The 21067-nt window shown below is 36.0% G+C and overlaps 1 protein-coding gene across 5 annotated transcripts; it reads left to right on the top strand.

The window, feature by feature from the left end:
- Positions 1-5415: 5415 nt before the first annotated feature.
- LOC113783875 lies at positions 5416-20268 on the top strand. 5 transcript variants are annotated; one of them, XM_027291972.1, is made up of 8 exons: positions 5416-5560; positions 7469-8177; positions 14003-14191; positions 15243-15334; positions 16879-16938; positions 17020-17089; positions 18944-19147; positions 19741-20268. In XM_027291972.1, the coding sequence occupies exons 2-8, from the start codon at positions 7470-7472 to the stop codon at positions 20125-20127; spliced, it is 1710 nt and encodes a 569-aa protein (XP_027147773.1). In that variant the 5' UTR covers positions 5416-5560; position 7469; the 3' UTR covers positions 20128-20268. The 5 variants fall into 5 exon arrangements, with proteins under 5 accessions (XP_027147773.1, XP_027147772.1, XP_027147771.1 ...); XM_027291971.1 differs by having other exon boundaries at positions 7409-8177; XM_027291970.1 differs by having other exon boundaries at positions 7363-8177.
- Positions 20269-21067: the final 799 nt, after the last annotated feature.

The raw sequence follows: 21067 nt of genomic DNA, 5'->3' as shown, positions 1-21067 counted from the left end.
TGGAATTGGCTAAATCTGCACGGATCCTAGTGAATAAACATGATAAACTGGATGAACTGACTAAAACGGAACACTAGAAACATCCTAAAACAGTGAGGGTATTTTGGTCTTTTCACAGGCTACATTGCTCCGATTGAGCTGAAATTTTGTAGGCACCTATAAAATACCATTATATACAACTTTGATGTTTTATTCCAAGCCCAATTCGGCCTCTAACATGGTGCAACAAAAACGGGCAGAATAGGGTGAAAATTTCCAGAAATCTGGAATTTGTTGATTTCAATGCAACCTTTCTTGATTTCTTACTTCACTTACTACCAAAACCCCTTATATAACCTTATATACAACATATACTAACTATACAACAAGTTTAGGCAGAAATTTATTAAACCCTAACTTGCATATATCATCCAAAAATCATCACATCCACTTGCATATCTTGTAATCAAGCCAAAACATGAACTAGATGACATCTTAAACCAAAATTTAAAAGACCAAAAACCATAATCAGATCTTATACCTCAAAGACAAGCTTGGAAGAGTGATACTCCACTTCCTTTGGAAATTTTTGTTTGCCCTAGCTTCTTAAGCCCACAACTAGCACTTTAATCGGTTTGGAAGTTTGATTTCTCACTTGGATAGCTAAGATCAAGAAGAAGAAAGTTGTTCTTGTTCTCTCTTTTCTCTCTCTCTTTGGTCGGCCAAGCTGCTGAAATAATGAAGAGGAAAGGTGCAAAAATTGGGATAAGAAGGATGGTTACTCTCTTGGTCAAGAAACTCTTAGGTGACGACAAGTGTCGCCACCACCACCTTTCATTTTTCTCTTTCTTTTCCTTGCTATTTTGAGCCCTAAATTTCGGTCAAACTAGCTGGCAAATGAGAAGATATTTTGCTCAAGTATTAATGAGTTTGTATGGTAAGAAAGTGGTGGTCAAGTGGTGCGTTCAAACGGTAGTGCGCGGGACCCGCCGGTTCGCGCTGTTTTTCTTTAAAACACACGTACTAGGGTTTTTACTTCCTATTCACTAACCTTATATCATTGCTTCTAATCACATATTATTTCTCACTTAAAAGTCACTCTTAAGCACCAAATTTGATCCGTACTCTGTACCGGATAATTACACTGCGGATACACGAAAATTCTTATTTCACCTTGAATTGAAAACGAATAGGAAAACCCTAATTTCCTATGACTTTTGGCACTTTTCTAGGGTGATTTAGCCGTAGGATGGTATGAATAATAATTACCAAATAATTTTCAAATAAAAGGGAATTTGAGAAAATATAAGGAATTTGCAAGTCCTCACATATTAGATCTACTAAAAAGGGGTTCAAATCATGTTAATACCTCATACACACACATGAACAAGGGCTAGGCATTTCATCAAACACTTGGTAGGCATACTAACAAGCTTAACTACTACTTGTTTAATTCAAGGAATTAACCCCAAATCTCAACCAAAACAACTTGTATTTCACCATAAAAACTTAAAGTAGATGATATAACATCATAACCCCTAAATTTAAAGGTCATTTACCTCTCTTACAAGTTGCTTAGGTCACCAAACAATCCACCAAGATGGAAGCTTCAAGCTTGGATCAACCACTAGGAATGAAAGGGAAGTTTCTTAACCCACTCAAGATCTTTTTCTTTTGATTTTTGCTCTTGATTTACTAGGGTTAGAAAGCAAGGAAAATGGAGTTTCTCTCTTCCTCTCTAAGCTTCAAGAAATTTGGCCAAGCTAAGGGAAAGAAAGCTCCAAGATGGTTTAAATTATCTTCTAACTTTTGGTCAAACAAGATCCATGGCTAGGGTTTTGCCACTTGGCTCCATCCTTGTCCAATCCTTTCTTAATCTTTGACTAATGACATACTAACCTTTCTAAATGTACCAATACATATTTAACACCTCTAATCCTACATGTAAAGTTCCAACCACTAATAAAAGAACACTTGGACAATTACAAGTGGTGAATTATTTACAACCTAACTCAAGGAAATATTTTACTTCAAGTAAAATGAATTGAAATGAAATGCATGGAAATTATTATAACACATAGAAAATATATTGTAAGGGCATATATTAAATGGTCTAGATCTTATAATAAGGCATGTAAATAAGAAAATTGTGTTTTAAAGTGAGGGTCAATACAAGGGATTTGTTGTAACACATTGTAAAATATAATGTTAGGGCATATGAGAGGTGGTTTAATTCTTGGTGCAAGGCATGTAGTTTGGGGAAATTGTATTTTAAAAATGAGGATTCTCACAATATCAATGACGTGTCGTGGGCATACTAAGCCTTTTTGTAGGACATATCGGTGTAAAACTCACGCTTAATTGCCATCTGAATTTCTTTGATCAAGAAAAATGGACTGCTGTCGATATGGTTTATAATGTAAATGGCAATGATGCTGGAACTCAGCTGACTGTGGTCGTTGTAGTTGGAGACACGAACAAAGCTATGCTCCCTCACAGAGTTACAATCTTCTACATGTTGTGGTATGCCACAACTTTAATTACAGGGTGGTGAGGCGTTGCGGGACTTGCAACAAACATACCAGGTATATGGTTGCTTTCCCTCGCTTTATATTCCATGTTGTACTTGATTGATCAAAACTTAATGACTCGTTGCACATACTTCATTATTTCAAACACCATACCTAATTGTTGTGTTCATCCCACACATTTAACTTCTCCACATTTCCTCTGTACGTGGGGCCAAAATCCATCACGGCATCGACACCTTCACTTTATTAGAGATATAGTTCAAAATGAAATGGCAGGATGCACTAGGACATGCCTCGTCAACTGGATTCGCATCTGCTCGATTGGAACCATCATACTTGAAGACATCTGCACTAGAGTCATCCTCCTCCGATTTAGGTTCGGAGTCAAGTTCGACGTCTATGCCCTCACTTTCGAGTATGGTGGTTGGAGGACTCATTACAAGCATCTCCATTTTAGGAAAGTCGACCGTAGAACTGGAGCCCATCTCTCAAACACTTCGTGCCCCATGCATGCTTCCAGCTTCCCTTGGATCAAATTCCCACGCATGCCCATCTCGCCACATAGATCTCACATGCCATTTCAAGTGATAATGATTTCATGTGGTACAGCATGTCAATGCCATAGTTAGACTTTAATTGCAACTCAGCAAAAGCACCTATACCTATGGAATTCCTGAACCACAGATGCAACTTGAAAGCATCCCGATCTAGGCCCATGTAAGTGTATAATCTATCAACAAACTCATCATAACCCATTCGTTCTTTCATTAATATAGTTTTGTTGCACTAAGGAGGATTGTATGGAAATGATCCACTGGCTGATACTATTTTTCCTTCGCAATAAAACTGAACTACAAATGCGATGTCTGCTGACATTTTCCTTCTAATGTAACAATTATTTTTCGGTACATCTTTTAACATTTGTAATTGTACGAAATAAATAACTATTCACAAGATAATGTTAAATTGTTTTCATTCTTCAACAAGTTGTTGACACATTTAATTTCAATATATTGATACGTCCCTTCTAAAACTATAGTGTTCTCCTCTATAGCAATAGCAATGTATAACCATTATACAGATATATCAATAGGATCACAATTACCAAATCATGATTTATAAATAATTTCTACTAGAGCATGTTATTATTCCTATAATAACATGATCAAGATTATCCACAAAACTAAAAATTATTTATTAATGTATCCACAAACTAAAAATTCATGTAAGTGTCATAATCATTTATCCACAAAATATCATAATAAACATGTTTAGAAATTATTTATTCACATTTATCGACAAAAATAACATAATAAACATGTTTAAAAATTATTTATTCACAAAACTAACATAATAATCATGTTTACAAATTCGACATAAGCATGATTATCCACAAAACTAAAAATTATTTATTAACTTAGCCACAAACTAAAAATTCATGTAAGTGACATAATCATTTATCCACAAAACTAATATAATTATCATGTTTACAAATTCACGTAAGTAGCATAATCATGATTATCTACAAAATTAAAATTTATTTATTATTTTGATAGGCAAGGATATACATGTTAGTGTAACTGAAATAAATACTCACTTTTAAAGCTGTAAATATGCTACTCCAGGCAAGAAACTTCGAAAATGCGCTGACTAACTATAGAAAGTGAAAGACTGACTGACTGTGATGAAATATATAATAATATTGTTATACTTAATTTATTAGATAATAAAAGTAATAATATTTTAATAATTCACTCAGCAGAATAACAAAAAGTGAAAGGCACACCTAAAAGTGAAAGGCAATGGAGAGCGGAGAGGTAGAGATACAGAAATAGGTGCAAAGAGAGGATAGAAATAGAAAGACAAAGAAGAGAGAAGAATTTCTAAAAAATGAGGATGGTCCGAGTGGATCATCAAATGGGGAGCCATTTATAGAATTTTTTGGGTCATCCAACACCAATAAAGCTGTTGATCCAACGGTTCTAATTTTTTTTAAGGGTCCCGTCGACCAAGGCTAGCCGTTGATGGAGTAATCATTGTGCAAGTGGATCATCGAACAGGGAGCTATTTATAGAACTTTTCGGTCATCCAATAGCTATAAAGCTGTTGATCTAGCAATTCTAATTTTTTTTAAGGGTCCTATCGATCAAGGCTAGCCATTAATGGAGTAATTAGTGGCTGCCCATGATGCTTTTTTTTTAGGCAAACAAGTATTTGTCGCTACACAACCTTGTGTGACGACAGACACATAATTTTAAAATATGTCTTAAATTATTATTTTTATAAAATGCGTTTAACAACATTTTTTAAAATAAATTTTTCTGTCGCTGCATAAGCTTGTGCAGTGACAGATATATTAAAAAAAAATTTTAAAAAAATTGAGTCTATAGACACATTCTATTAAAAAAATTTGTGTCGAATACCATGTTGACACATGAAACAAATCAAAAACAAAATGGTCACTGCATTTGAATGTTTCGACGATGTTAATATTAGAAAAACATTCCAAATACCCCCATTTTTAAGCAAATTTAATTTTTGGGATTATTTTGAGAAATAAGCCGACCTCATACACATTCAAATTTTTTCTTTTCTTTTTTTTTTTTTGAAATCCATTTGTGTATAAAAATACATAAAAGCAATTGATCCATTTGAACTTTAATTTAAACATTCCCATGATAGAAATAAAATGGAAAAGATTTATTTCCAAACTAAAGCCTTTTTTTTGAAAAAATAAAATTTGGAAAATATTCATTTCCAAACTAAAACTTCTTTTTTTAAAAAAATTATTTATTAATTTGACAAAAATAAAATTGATAGAGGTGCACATTACTTGGCCTTTACATGCTTGTACCTCACTTTTTACCCAGCAACAATTACAAAATGACAAAAATATATTCAAAAAGCAAAACGGGGAGAAAGCATTCTTGACTCACACTCATAAACAATACGTGTGTGTGTGTGTGTGTTTCGGCTCTTTCAATCTTTTTCTAGAATTATGCTCACTGCCTTTCTGCTCTTCCGTCCATCTTCAGACCTCTAATTCTCTGGTAATTAATTCCTTTTCTACGGAATTTTATTAACTTGGGAAATTTCCTTCAAATATGTATGTAACATCACACACAGACACACACTTGTCCGCGTGTATCTGCATGCGGCGTCGTTTATTCTGTCGTTTTTTTTTTCCTGCCTAATTCATTGAAAGGGATTGATCTGAGGTTTTGATTATTTTGGGGTTCTGTTTGTTCACGATATTTTAGGTTTTATGAAGTAAATAAATAGCAATATGATTGTTTTTAAATTTATATTGTTATTCTTTTTTTTTTTTGCCCCCTTCTTTTTATCATTCAATAGGATATGTAGCTATGGAAACTGAATGAAAGCTAATGAAGTTAACGAAATTCGAATGATTGAATAAATAGAAATGTGGGTTTTAAATTTTTTTTTTGGGTGGAATCTGTTTACTGGTATAAAATTAAAGAGCTAATTCATGAAGCAAAGAAATCCTGGGGAAGAAAAGGAGACATTTGAGGATAATTTGAAGAGGGGGAATGATGGACAAACCGAGCAACTTTCTTCGAGTTGTGGAGGCTTTACCTGTGCTGTTTCATGGCCAAATAACAACAAAGAGAAGAAAATTACTAGACACTGTATATTATTTAAATAAATATTTACCTCAACAAGTAACTGAATAGAGATTGCCCTAGATAACGAGACAATGGTTGAATAGAAAATTGTTGAGTCGAATGTTTACTAGTTGGATATTGTTAATTTAGCTGATAGGGGTGGTGTTGCATATGGTCTAAACAAAAGGTAAAACAAGAAATCAACTTTTTGATAAAGTAGGATTTGGTAAGAAAATTACGTTGAGTAGCTTTTAGTTGTGTGATAGATGTCCTTTGGGTTTCATTATTCACTCTAGTTTAGAGTAAATATGATAATTCGGTGCATTTGGATTTCGTTCTGTCACTGAGGAAGTCTCAACTGGAATTTTCTTTTTGTTTTCTTTGAGTACAAGTATAGAGATTTGTTTTCATGAGAACTGCATGCACGAGCTGAGATGAAAGGTATTTCTTCAAATTTTGGATTATCTTAGAGGGTTTATGCCTTTGGAGAGTGATGATCCCAATGCATGATACCTGTAGGGGAAAATTTTGGGCGTGCAGTACCTCTTGCTTCTGATTAGCAATGAGTGGATTGATATTAGCTTACTAGGTTCAAGTCCTTGGCTTTTATTGGTTTACAGAACCAGTGAATTATCTATCTGTGGATGCTACATCTCATTTGGTAGCTTGTCAAAAGCATTTATTCCCTGGGCTTGATTGTGATTACCTGTTAAGTTTGCACCGTTGAGAATGTTTTGCAAGTGTCGATATGGTTGACTCAACTGAGCCATGATAAGCGTGGAGCTTGAGAGTTTGATCTCCTGTATGTTTCATTAAAGTCAGATAATAAACAAAGATAAAATGCTTGAATTTGTAGAGGATTGAATGTACAGCATTGAATCCGATGCTGGGCAATTATTCGACATCAAAACAAACAAAACGACCTAGATGTTAGCAGCACTCATTGCCTACTTCATGGTCCTGTCTCTGGGCATCCCATTACTTTGTCTGTTGTTTGTGCTCTTTATTGTGAACTCCTGGAAAACTGATAAACGAAGTTAAAATTCCATTGATGATTTTCAAGGCTGTTAATGCATAATTTTTTTTTTTGTTTTTTACCTTTTTCTATAGGCTATGGTGAAATGCCATTATCCTGCCAAGTTTCACTATAAGTCGTTCTCACAAGTGTCCTTTATGTGGCTGTTTTTAAATTACTTGCCCACATCTTAGAGCTTGTCTCCATATAGGCTGGGTGATAGCTCTTTTACATCTTCTGATCCCTCACCATCCCAGTGCTGGCAGTTTTGTGGAGTTTCTCGCTTAAACTCGATATCTGATTTCTATGGAATACAGTATGAATGGAATGAGTGAAGACCATTCCTCCCTGGGCAGCTCAACAAAGAGGCCAGAAGGCCACAAAACCCGCTACAATAAGGATGTCATGCCAGGGAGTGAGCTTTGGACGGATGGACTTATTTGTGCTTTTGAATTTGTGCGGGGGCGTAGGAGATCAGTACGGTCAAAATCTTATTCCAAGATCTTGTCAATCCCTCAAGTAGACACTGGGAATGTCACTACACCCATGCCTACTCATGGAGGGGTTGAACCTCCTGCTCAGAGAAAAAGCATGATAAATTCCAAAGATCCAGCAACTCTTCATGAGATTGGTGCTTCCGGGAATGGTGCTTTGGATAGTGATGCAGATAGACCAAACTTGCAACCAGACTGTTTGCATTCTGTGGAAAGGTTTGAAGGTAGTCATTGGATTCCAATTGGATGGGCTAGAATTTCTGAACTTGTTCAAACTGTGCAAATTGATGCTGGATGGTCTGAACAGCAAGTTGATTTGATGGATGATGAAGAGGACCTCACAGTTGCTGATTTAGCTGCTCCTTACTGGGAGCGTCAAGCTGGGCCCACATGGTGGTGTCATGTTGCTGCAGGGCATCCATGTGTAGATGCATGGCTCAAAAGTGCCCAGTGGCTGCATCCTGCAATTTCTGTTGCATTAAGAGATGAAAATCGACTAATAAGTGACCGGATGAAGCATCTCCTTTATGAGGTAGATAAATTATTTAGCATGCAAGTTATTTTACTTCTTAATGATCCTGCTTTTCTGCCTGATTGCATACTTTATCCAATATCTATGGGGAAATGAACTGATATCAACAAAACACAACTTGTATGCTGTCGTATGAAGTTTTGTGATTTGGCCAATATTTTTGAGCACTATAAGTAACTGGTAATGATTGTATGGTTATATAAATTACCATATGTCAGACATGCTGTTTTGGTTGTTTAACTAATTGACTGTGAAACTTATTTATCAAACCATGCCAGTAAAATATAAACTGTTGAATAGGGTCCTCTAACTCATTTTCTCAATTTAAGACACGTAATCCATGAAAATTTAGTGCATTTAATCCATGAAAATTTAATGCGACCAAGTTTTTAGTGCTCCACTAGGAATTTGACTGCTACTCTATTCTTCTCCTTTTTTCAGTTTCTCTGCAGACTACAATCTTGGATGATTTTGACATGATACTTTTATTTGCTGATGTTATAGGGAGGAATATATTTGTAATAGTAGTGAGGAACATGGAAATGCAACTGATGGTGATGGTAAGTAGATGAGTACATGAGTTGATGCTGAACTAGCATAAGATGTTGTAGTTGAAATTTATTGATGTTATCTCGATAAAGCTTGATCAATTGGCCTAATGATCTGTAGTTAGGGAATGCACAATATTTGGTAACAAAGAGAGAGAAAAGGGGGGGGGGGGAGGAAAAACTCTGCACATATTAGTCTGGGGCTGGAAGACTATTAAGCTACTTGACCAGCACACTTGATTGCAATGGTCACACTTTGGAATCACGGTGCACTGCCTTATTTCCCTTCAATGGGCTTGTTCATGTATGAAGATGTTGTGGTGTTTTTGGATAGGCTACTGATTTGCTACATAAGCTAATAGCTGAAGCATTCCATTATTGAATCCACACAAGGAAAAATGCAGATTCTTTAGAAAATACTAGGTTTTTGTCTAGTGAGTTGAGTTTCTAGTCATCATCAGTATACTGCCCATGTCTGACGCAGACAAGTTAGATCACAAGATCGTTTGGTACATAGAAAGGAGGGAGTTTATGGAAAAGACTGCTCTAGCAGCACAAGATGAGAATCTTCCTATTCTAAAGAAAATATTATCAGCAGCTGCAATCCATTCCCTTTGCTAATATGTCAAGATTACACCTGGAAGCTAATTTAAAAGTATAAAGTCCATGACGATGGAAAATATCTCAATAATGAAGTACTCATGGATGTTGTATCCCATTTACAAGAAAGTCTTATTATGTGTTGCAGTACCTAGGTACAAAAAACAAAATATGATGCCACAAGTGCTTTCCCTTGCCTAATCTACAACATTTCCTTCATTAACTTGATTTAATATTCTGACAGACCTACTTGTTACCAAGCATATCAACTACCTCTTATTCTTACCTGTTGTCAAGACATGAATATTAGCCATAAAATTTGTAGCTTTGCACATGAAGCAAAATTTCTCATCCTTCATGTCTCATGACGCATGTCATCTTGTATTGTCTAGACATGAGTCTTACTTATTCAATTCGCAGCTTTGCTCTTGAAGCAAACTTTGTCATCCTTCTTGTCTCATTGAGAAGAAAAATACTCACCAACAAAAGCTCTGAGTGGTTGGCTATTGGGAGAGCTTTTACTGTTTAAATTTGAGAACAGGTATTTTGGAAGGAATACATTTAGTCACAGTATTATGAGTGATCAACTAGTATTTATAGGAGTACAAACCTAACAAACTATTTACAAGAATACCCTTACTAATTTATTATCCACAAGAATACTTATATTCTCTTAACACTCCCCCCTCAAGTTGGAGCATATATTATCATAGCACCCACTTGTTACAAATATATTTCACCCTAGAGCCCCCTAAACTCTTGGTAAACAAGTCAGCCAATTGATCTACAGACGGTCTGAGATGTCTTGATGACTCCGTCAAGCAATTTCTCTTGAAGAAATGACAATCAACTTCAATATGTTTTCCTTTCATGAAACACTGGATTAGACGCAATATACGCCGCCTGATTATCAATCACTAAATTCATAGGCTGTTGCTCAATCCAAGTTCAAGTAACATGCCCGCTTCAAAACTAAACTAACTCACACAACAGTGTAGCATAGCGCGGCTATTCAGATTCTGCACTGATCTGGAGGACACTGTTGCTTCTTACTCTTCCACGACACTTAGAAATTACACCAACAAAGCACACACATTTCGATCTTCGATCTTAGGCAGAACCAGCCCAATTTGCATTCACTATAATCCTTAATATCAGTGTGTCTATGATTTTGATACAATAAACCCTTTTCCAGGAGCACTATTAAGATATCTGAGAATCCGTATAACAGCATCCCAATGACTAGTACGAGGGGTATCAAGAAATTGACTCACAACACTCACTGCAAACGAAATGTCAGGTCTCATTACAGTGAGATAATTTAATTTACCCACAAGTCTTCGATATTGTCTAGGATCATCTAATAATGCACCTTGATCTCCTACTAATTTCACATTAGGATTCATAGGAGTATCCACAGGTCGGCAAACTAACATTCCAACTTCACTCAGCATATCGAGTACATGTTTCCTTTGACATAAATAAATTTCATATTTAGACCGAACTATCTCAATACCCAGAAAATACTGTAGATGACCTAAATCCTTTGTTTGAAAATTTGCCTGCAGATTGGATTTAAGTTTCTGGATCCCCACAACATCATCACCTGTAATCACAATATCATCCACATAAACAACTAATAAAATTTTACCAGCATTAGAATGCCAATAAAATACAGAGTGATCTACTCCACATCTTGTCAGACCGAACTCCATGACATCACTACTAAACCGGCCGAATCAAGCCCTCGGAGACTGTTTTAATCCATATAGGATTTTTTCAAACAACAAACCAACCGTGAATTCTTCCCCTAAAAAACAAAGCCAGGAGGTTGTTCTATATAGACCTCTTCTTCCAAATCTCCATGTAGAAATGCATTTTTCACATCCAACTGATGCAATGACCAATTATAAATTGCTGCCAAAGAGATAAGAAGACGAACCGAGGTAATCTTTGCAACAGGAGAAAATGTTTCTAAATAGTCTATTCCATACACCTGAGCAAATCCTTTAGCTATCAGACGAGCCTTCAATCTATCAATAGAACCATTAGACTGCACTTTTATAGTGTACACCCATTTACAACCAACAACAGGCTTACCAGAAGGAAGAGGGACAAGATCCCAAGTACCATTTTGTTCCAAAGCAGACATCTCTTCTTGCATAGCTAATCTCCAACCAGGATGATTAAGAGCATGGGTAATAGACTTAGGAATGGAGACAGAATCAAGGGAAGCAACAAAAGAAGAATATGACATAGAGAGACGAGAATAAGAAACAAAATTAGAAATAAGATAAGAAGTACAACGCCTCTTACCTTTGCGTAAAGCAATAGGAAGATCTAACTCAGAGGAGGGCGTCATACCTGGATTTGAAGATTGAGAGTTAATTGGTGAAGTGCATAGCATATCAGGAACTTTCTCAACCATGGAACGATGAGAATAAACTTGAAGATTAGGACGAGATAATCGAGCTATGGAATCTGATGGACTAGATAATTTAGGTAATAAAGAGGAAGGGACTGGTAAAACAGGAGAGAAAAAAGAGGGACACTGGTCTAACTCACAAGGCATACCGCGTTTCATAAAATATGGAGTGGATTCAAAGAAAGTAACATCAGCACAAGTAAAAAATCGATTTAAAACTAGACTGTAACATCTATACCCTTTTTGCGCTCGTGCGTATCCCAAGAAAATAAACTTAATAGCACGAAGATCTAATTTATCCACCCCGGGAGCAAGCTGATGAACAAAACACACACATCCAAAAATACGATGAGGTAATTTAAACACAGGTTCATGAGGAAAAAGAATGGAGTGAGGTAATTGGCCTCTAAGGATATTAGATGGCATGCGATTAATTAAATAACATGCAGTTAGAACTGCATCACTCCAAAATTGTTTGGGCACATTCATGTGCAACAAAAGTGTCCAAGCAATCTCGATTAAATGTCCAATTTTTCTTTCAGCAACTTCATTCTGTTGTGGTGTGAGGACAAGAGAATTGATGAATAATACCGGATTTAGTCATAAAGATATTAAAAGGAGTAGAAAAATATTCTTTCGCATTATCACTGTGAAGTATACGTACAGCACACCAAATTGATTCTTTATTTCTGTAACAAATGCACAAAAAGTGGAATATAGTCTTGAATGATCTTTCATTAAATAAAACCATGTAACTCTTGAAAAATCATCAACAAAGATTACAAAATATTTAAAACCTAACTTTGAAGTGACTCGAAGGACCCCAAACATCAAAATGAACTAACAAAAAGGGTTTAGAAACCCGTTTATTGACTCTAGGAGCAAAAGAAACACGATGATGCTTTCCTAACTAACAAGACTCACATTCTAACAAAGACAACTGACTCAAAGTAGGAATCAACTTTTTCAAATTTTGTAAAGACGGATGACCTAAACGACAGTGAATTTCAAGAGGAGAAACAGTAGCAGGACATGCAATCGGACCATTGGAGTTGAGAAAATAAAGACCATTATGCTCACGCCCTCCACCAATCGTCCTCTTTGTCTTCAAATCCTGAATGACAACAAAATCAGGAGAAAAAGTAACTGAACATTGTAGAGATTTAGTGAGTTTACTAATAGACATTAGATTAAAGGGCAAATTGGGTACGTAAAGAACAGAAGACAGCGGAAGAGATGAGTTAATTTCTACAGTGCCTAGTCCTTTAAATTTAGTGGTAAATCCATCAGTTAAAATAACATGAGTGAAGGAAGTAGACTCTTGAAAATTAGAAAAATTTTTAGAGGTACCTGACATATGATCAGTAGCCCCGGAGTCAATAATCTATGAGTCATTACCTTTTTGTGCTAAAGAAATAGAGAGAAGAGATGCGTGATTTGTAGCTTGGTACTGTAGGAATTTAACATAATCTTCCTTGGATATAGTAAAAGTCTTCTGGGACCTATGTGCTGAAGAACTTGATTCAACTTAGTCAGTGGTAACCGCATTATCAAAACTTTCAATCATAGCGAATAGCACTTCAAACAAAAAAGAAGTCAAAATTCGCGATGAACAGTAACGCGTGAACAGTCGATGAACAGTATCACGTGAACAACACGCGATGACCAATATCGCGTGAACAAGACTTTTGCTAGATGTTTAACCCTAACCCTAGGACTTTTGCTTTGATACCATGAGAACAGGTATTTTGGAAAGAAAACATCTAGTCACAGTATTATTAGTGACCAACTAGTATTTATAGGAGTACAAACCTAACAAACTAAACAAGAATACCCTTACTAATTTGTTATTCACAAGAATACTTATATTCTCTTAGCAAAATTATTTAACAAAACAATGATGATGCTTCATGTTCAACACACAGGACAAAAGACTTGCTAGACAAGGTGCAAGATTTACCTTCATAGTTCATACCATGAAGAATTAGTCCAGGGGCATACTATGAAAAAAGTAATATGATTGGTCAAACATGTTAATTCCTTGAATTCTCTTGGTGTTAAGTGAAAGGAATTTTGATTCTTCAGCTTTTACTTTGAGCTGTTTCCTGTTCCATGTCCAACAATGGAAAAAAGGCCAAGTTTAGATAAGTGTTGGATGATTTTTGTATGATGGAAAAGATTAAGAAGTTTAATAAGAATAACTTTTTTCCCAGAATGCATGGAAACCTAATTAAAATTTTAAACTTCTATAGGTACCAGTTAGGGTGGCTGGGGGCCTATTGTTTGAGCTCTTGGGGCAATCAGCAGGAGATCCATATGTTGATGAAGATGATATACCCATAGTTCTTCGTTCTTGGCAAACACATAACTTTCTGATTTCTGCTCTGCACGTGAAAGGTTCTGCATCAAGAATCAATGTTTTGGGCATCACAGAAGTTCAGGTATATTTGTTTTACCTCAAGAGTCTTTTAAGTGATCTTTCTATTCTAATATTAGTTGATTTTGATTATAAATCCACTACAGCACTATGCCAAATATTCTTTAGTTTTTTTGGTACAGAAAAGCCATAAACTCCTAAATGGTTGAGATGTTCGAGTCCTCTTATTCAAGGTTTGGTTGCATATCTATGTTCTTAACAACAATTCAAACACACTTGGAGGGACCCTAACATTTGACCCGACATAGTATAGGTGTCTTCCGCTATAATGTCCCCTGTCAGGAGGTGTGGGGGGTATAACTTGCTTCCCATTTCTTGCAGGAAAGGTATCACGATTGGCTTAAATTGGATTTTCCACAAGCTTCTGGCCTATGTTATTCGGACCATTATAACCCCCACCAAACCCTTGTCGACACTTCACAGCACTGGTACTAGTGTGGAATATGTTCTTGACACTTCACAGCACTGCCTATGTTACTCAAGTCTCTTCATTTACCTGCACTGAACACCCATATCACCATTGCCCTTAAATTGGGTGCTTGACTTATGGAGTATGCCTTGCTGCACTAGTGTATTTTTACTTTACAATGATGATAAGCGACAAAACGATAATTCGGTGGATTTGCTAGTGTTCTATGGCTTCAGAAATCAATTAAGTTCTCCAATCGTCAGCTACCAGCAACTGTGTATTGATTAAAGTACTGTTGTTTGTCTGCTGAATGGTTGAAGTGTAATATTATTCTCATATTTACTAGAATGTCCGCTGAACCCACGTATCTGTATCCGATTCTTTAGAATTGTCCCGTAGCCATTTTAGATGGTTGATGAATTAGACACCTAGAGACATACCGGAATTCAATATCAGCATGCGAGACCCAGAAATATAGCTTTAGGATGCACTCTATGAACTACTTGTAGGTCCTAATTGAACTCACTTATGAACCTTCGTGGTACAATATTTGCTTTACAACTGTTAGTGTCTTTGCCACTTCTTGGGACATTTTGGTAGTTCAGCATCTTTTATCTTGAACGGGATTATACTTTTCCATTTATAGGAGCTACTTGTAGCTGGTGGTTACAATGCTCCAAAAACAGTACATGAAGTTATTGCACATTTAGCTTGCCGTCTTGCTCGATGGGATGACAGGTTAGTTGATCTTTTCATAGTTTACTATCCTGTTAGAGCTGCTACTCTCAGTGGATTTCTAGATGACATTCTGTAGATGCATGATTATAAAGGGAATTCTAGATGTCAGTCTTTATTCCTTCTTTTTCCTGAACATGAAGTTGGACACATGAGTGCGCATAAGAGAGGATGCAATCAACCAGGAAAGTAGTTTAAGTGGGCAAATCGCCCCTGATAATTGCATCGTTGTGCCTGGGCTGTGAGGGCTCTCAGCCACATAAGTTTAAATTAATGAAATTTATAAATACACTTGCAAGCTTGTAGTTGATGGTTTTATTTCTGCAGTTTTGCTTTGTGGTATAATGGAACTCTTGGTACATTGAATTGCTTCAATAATAAGGAACGTAATAAGAGTCTAGAACCCCAAGCATCCTTATCTTGTCATGTGATGAAATCTAGGAGAAAAAGATGAAAAGACAATAAAGTGGCAGCAGTTTAAGTCAAATCCGATCTCCTTCTTGAAGCACGCTATATATATATATTGTTTTTCATCTTATCAAGGTTGGTGATCACTTTTTTAATTTAAGAGAAAAAGGGGTAGTTTGGCTGATAGATTCAATACAAAGTGCTGATGAGTGATGAAGACAAGGTTTTACAGTTGTTATTTTGAGTTTGCAGGGTAGAGGAGTGAGAAAGTGCTATATAATGTCTAGAATGTCTAGTAGTTTAAATATTTGGTCCTGACATAGTTATAGCTGCAGGAAGCAGGAAAGCTAGATCTTTGACTCCCCAATCAGGCTTTACAGTGGCCCCTTTACCATGCATGCAGTAAACTGACCATTAAATTGACGGTGCCAAGATTGATGGTGAATTTCTAAGATTCTGAAGCTAAAAAATATACATACACACACACATACGTACCCACACACACACACAGAGATACAGTTGCAACCATACTGGTGTGATGAGTAATTACAACAGAATAATTACCATCTAGCTGCTTAATTTAAATATTGCTTTTCCTACTCGCTCTCACAAATTTCTGCCAGGTTCTTATGTTAGAGCCTGATGGTTTAAATAACTAAAAATGCTGTTAGCTGATGATTCCACTGAGTACCTATTTGCTTGATGGTGATTTGATGATTTCATGAGTTAAATAACACACCAATTTGGTAAAAGTAAGTAGTTAACTACTGTCCTTTGACCAGCTACCAACAACTGCAATTGTGAAGTAATTAGCTTTTCTGTTAAATTATTCTTGCCAAGCCTTTCATTCTCTGTCGTTGTTAATCTTTAATTCTTGTTGATTTTGGTGCTCCTGCTTTTCTTTCCTGCTGGAAATCATCCCCTGTAATTCTAGGCAAAAGAAGTAATAGAATTTTGTGAACTTTAGCAGCTACCTTCTTTCAAAGACCTCCACTTGTCCATCTTCATACCACTGAAATTAATCTTCAACTCTTGAGAAAAGTAGCCATCTATGTTTTAGCATGATGCACAACCACACAACTCTTACCCAATTAGTTTTTGGAAATGTTAATATGGAATATTTGTTTGTCTATTGTTAGATTGTTCCGAAAATCGATATTTGGTGTGGCTGATGAAGTGGAATTGAAATTTATGAACAGGTATTAATTTCTTGCTCTTGAATATTTTTGGTACTCTTTTGCTTGCTTTTTTTCTAAGAAAAACAATTGTCCTGTAATCAGGAGGAACCATGAGGATTTGAATCTTTTCGGCATAATTCTGAACCAAGAAATCAGAAAGTTATCAACACAGGTATACCAGTAAATCTGCTAAAGGTATAGAGTGCTATTTCTTTCCGTCATATACCGGGTGGGGGAAACAAATGGCATATCATATTTGAGCACTGAAAAATGAAGCAGAAGAATCCTGTTTAACTGCCAGATTAAACTGTAAGAGCTAGGAAAGAAGATGTCCTATTATGCAGTTCAAAAAGTTATTAGACTTGTATTGCCATGTGCATATGTGCATGTCTCTATCTATATGTAAAGATGTTTTTCTGTTAAAATAAAAGGTGGCAAGTGATATTGGCACTCCAACATTGCCTTTTAAATTTTTTAAGACAAATTTGCCCCTAGAACTCCACCTTCAAATGACCGCATCAGAAGTCCTCACCATCATTGGCTCCAGACACTTCCAATTGCACCATCTTCCTCTCACCTACAAACTAGCATATCTTTTACCCTCCGTCTCCCATCATCTTTTCCCAACTAAAGCCACACCAAACTTTACCTAGACACTTATGTTCCTACGCAAAGCACATCCCAATCATGGAGAGTTAACCCAAATCATTGACATTGATATTGGTGTAGTATAGATTACCGTGTCTCTCTTCCCTGCCCCATGAATTTCCAAGGCCTACAAGACGATAGAAAAATTGCTACTCATTAGCCAAACCCATTGCATAATTGAAAAAACCGAAAAAAAAGACCCTGAGCTATACTCATAAAAAATGAGCTAGTTTGTCCAATTCAATGGAGTGGGTGAAATTAATTTATTTCCTACTGGTGGATTTGATTTGGGCAATGAACATCGAGATTCTTTTGGCTAAATATTGGATGGGGCCACTGAAATGTTTTGGTTTAGGGAATTTGAAATTTTCTGGATTGGGATGTGGGTTTTGCGTAAATTCTGTTAATCAGAAGAAGATATTACAACAGAGAAGAATTCAAGGAGGTTTGGGTAATTGAAGAAGTGACGAGGCAAAAGAATTCATTTTAGGACTGGGTGCGGGGAAGCAATAGATCAAAGAAGTAGAAGAAAAAGGATAAAAATGTTTTTTCAACTTATAAAAGTCAAAGATGGAGTGCCAGAGGCTATGCTTGGAGTGCTAATATCATTTCCCTAAAAAGGGTTCTATATATATATATATATCTGTGTACTATAAAAATTGTAAAAATTGTATGCATTTTTGTTATCATTATTGACTGCAATACAGCAAACCCTATAGCGTATATGTATCTCTTGAATTACTTGTATTTCTGGAGAAGGGCATTGAGAGGAATGAGCGTCTTTGCCTTCTGGCTCTAGTTCTTTTCTAAAAGTGATGAATGATCTAATTTGAAATTTATTATTCTGATTGTAACTACTAACTTAAGAGGGAAAGCATGTGTGACATACTTTATAGACTCTAGGGGGGAGGCACAGGCTATGCGTGTACAAATTAAATAAAGAGATTGATAAGAAAAAGATACTAGTTATGGCTTTGAAAAAGAGACGACGGCGGTACCATTTTACCTTTAGTTGTGAGGTTTAAAAGTTTGAAAATTGATGGGAAAATTAATACTTAACCTCCTTCTCTGGCTTTCTATATATTGTAGATGTTATTGTCATGAACTCATGACTGTATTAAAACAGTTGTTTTGTCTTTATGTATATATCTTCATCTTTGTTGGTTCGGTTCGTGTCTTTGAACTTTCTTTGGTGTTTGGTCTTATTGTTGGAACAGTAAAGCTCCATGCTGTAGCTCAAAAAGGGTCATTTTTTTCTGCTTATTACTTTTTCTCCCCCACGCCCAGGTCTGAAAGGCAACAAGCTTGTCATATTAGAATTAGCTTAGCAGCGACATATTATTTTTTCTGTCATTGGTTACATCTTCCAGAATTCCAGGTCATCAGGGTGAAATGGTCACTTCATGCAAGAGAGGAGATTGTGTTTGAACTTCTCCAGCATTTGAGAGGAAATACAGCTAGAAGTCTGCTAGAAGGAATTAGAAAGAGTACAAGGGAGATGATTGAAGAGCAAGAAGCAGTTCGAGGCCGCTTGTTTACCATCCAAGATGTCATGCAGAGCACTATTCGTGCATGGTTGCAGGTATGTTCATGGCTTGTGCACTGGTTTCTAGTACAAGATATTGTGAATACAACTAGCCTATGACGTCGTATCTAACAGTGGATTTTAAGTGTTCCTCGAAATCTTTACATCCCTTTAGTTCCTTTTAGAAGTAATGGATTTCAAACTTAGTCTTCATCTAAATTCCTTTCCATGGCTTCGTCTGCTTGAAGACCATCCTCCGAAAAATAAATGTATTTTTTGACATAACAATGGTTAAGTCAATTGCTCTTTTAATGGAACGTTCTACATTAGATCAACAGAGAAAACTGTTAGGCTTTCTAAGCTATCTCATGTTCTTTTTTGTTTTTGTTTTTCCTTTTTTTTTTCCGTTCTTAGTAAGTTCCAAATGACCAAATTTTCAGTTATAGCTCTTAGACTTGACATATTTTATTTGGCTAGCTAATATTGATAATAGATATTTGAAACAACTCTTCTATTTTAACTGTTTGATAGGAACGATATAATACTCAATCACCTGCCATTTTTCTATCCTTTTCATTTATTTCCCTAACATGGGAAATAGTTTTAGAAATTTTGACATGGGAACTTCGTCTATTTTCATTGACCGTCAGGATAGAAGCCTTAGAGTCACGCATAATTTGACTGTTTTTGGTGGATGTGGCCTTGTGCTTACCATTATCACTGGCTTATTTGGAATCAATGTTGATGGGATTCCTGGAGCTGCGAACACGCCATATGCATTTGGGCTGTTTTCGGGCGTACTTTTTTTCTTAGGTATTGTGCTAATAGTGATTGGATTGCTCTATTTTGGGTTAAAAAATCCCATCAGCGAGGAGAAGGTTGAGATTAAGAAATTGGAATTGCAAGAGATGGTAAAGATGTTCCAGCATGAAGCAGAGACTCATGCCCAGGTCCATAAACCAGTATCTCGACATAATCTGCCCCCAACAGCAGCTGACAAGTTCGTACAGGAAGCAGATTATCTTCTCATCAGCTAACGGGAAATGAGATGTATCAACTATCATTAATTTGAAGTTTAGAGTAGAACTTGCCTTATTTCTCTTTTGTAGGAATCGACTTGTTGGACTTAAAATGAAAGAGACGATTTGAGCTGATAAAAATCAGGCATATTTCTGACATCGTGTAATTAACCTGTATGGTCAAATCGTCTTTTAGAGTCCCATTAAAAATCCGCTTACTGATTGACGTCAAGAATTATTGACTATTCCATCATTTACGGCCTTGTTTGGATTGCCGGTTTCCGTCGAAAAATTACGTCGTTTTTTGTGACCACATTTCCCTATTACCTTTTTCCCTCACATACATCAAATCGCTACAGTAATTTTTCCATGAAAAATCACGGAAAATGCAATCCAAACACAACCGTAATCCAAACAAATCGCTACATCATTTAATGTTTTCCTCTTTTTGTTGTTTTGACTTTTGTGATGCCATTACGCGTGGATATTGTTATGGTAAACTAGGAGTAGATCTACTCCATTGATCCCGGAAGCTTTTGAGAGTTTGGGTCTGGAATTATTTGGAGTGCATTATAGGTTGAACCTCGATTGGAAAGACTTCAAATGTTGCTTTATCTGTCTTCTGTTTTATGTATATAATATATTTCGACGCAATGGTTAAGTACTCATTTTCGCATTTTAGGAGATCAACGTGTGTTAATCAAGGGGGGGAAAAAGGTCCGAGTGGCTTCCAATTAGTAGTCAAGTGAACTTTTGATTTATCAACAATTAAGAGTAAATTTTTTTATCTCCGATAGAAAGTGCAAAAATATTGGATCTTTTGTTAAGTTCAGCAGTTAATATATTCCTTTCGTCTCATTTTAATAGTTCTGTTTTCTTTTTTCGTCTATTTCAAATTGTAATCCACTCTCTAATTGAAGAATGTAGTTATATTTTAATTTTTTTAAAATATTCTTAT

This window comes from Coffea eugenioides, chromosome 9 (assembly GCF_003713205.1).
Source record: "Coffea eugenioides isolate CCC68of chromosome 9, Ceug_1.0, whole genome shotgun sequence".
NCBI lineage: Eukaryota > Viridiplantae > Streptophyta > Magnoliopsida > Gentianales > Rubiaceae > Coffea > Coffea eugenioides.
This window is presented reverse-complemented; position numbering and strand designations above follow the sequence as displayed.

Excerpts from the sequence above, each read along its gene's own strand:
- LOC113783875 (XM_027291971.1), top strand. The coding sequence starts at position 7,458 with ATGGAATACAGTATGAATGGAATGAGTGAAGACCATTCCTCCCTGGGC. Across the intron at positions 15,335-16,878 it reads CTTGCTCGATGGGATGACAG|ATTGTTCCGAAAATCGATAT; the intron begins GTTAGTTGATCT and ends GTCTATTGTTAG. Across the intron at positions 19,148-19,740 it reads CTATTCGTGCATGGTTGCAG|GATAGAAGCCTTAGAGTCAC; the intron begins GTATGTTCATGG and ends ATTGACCGTCAG.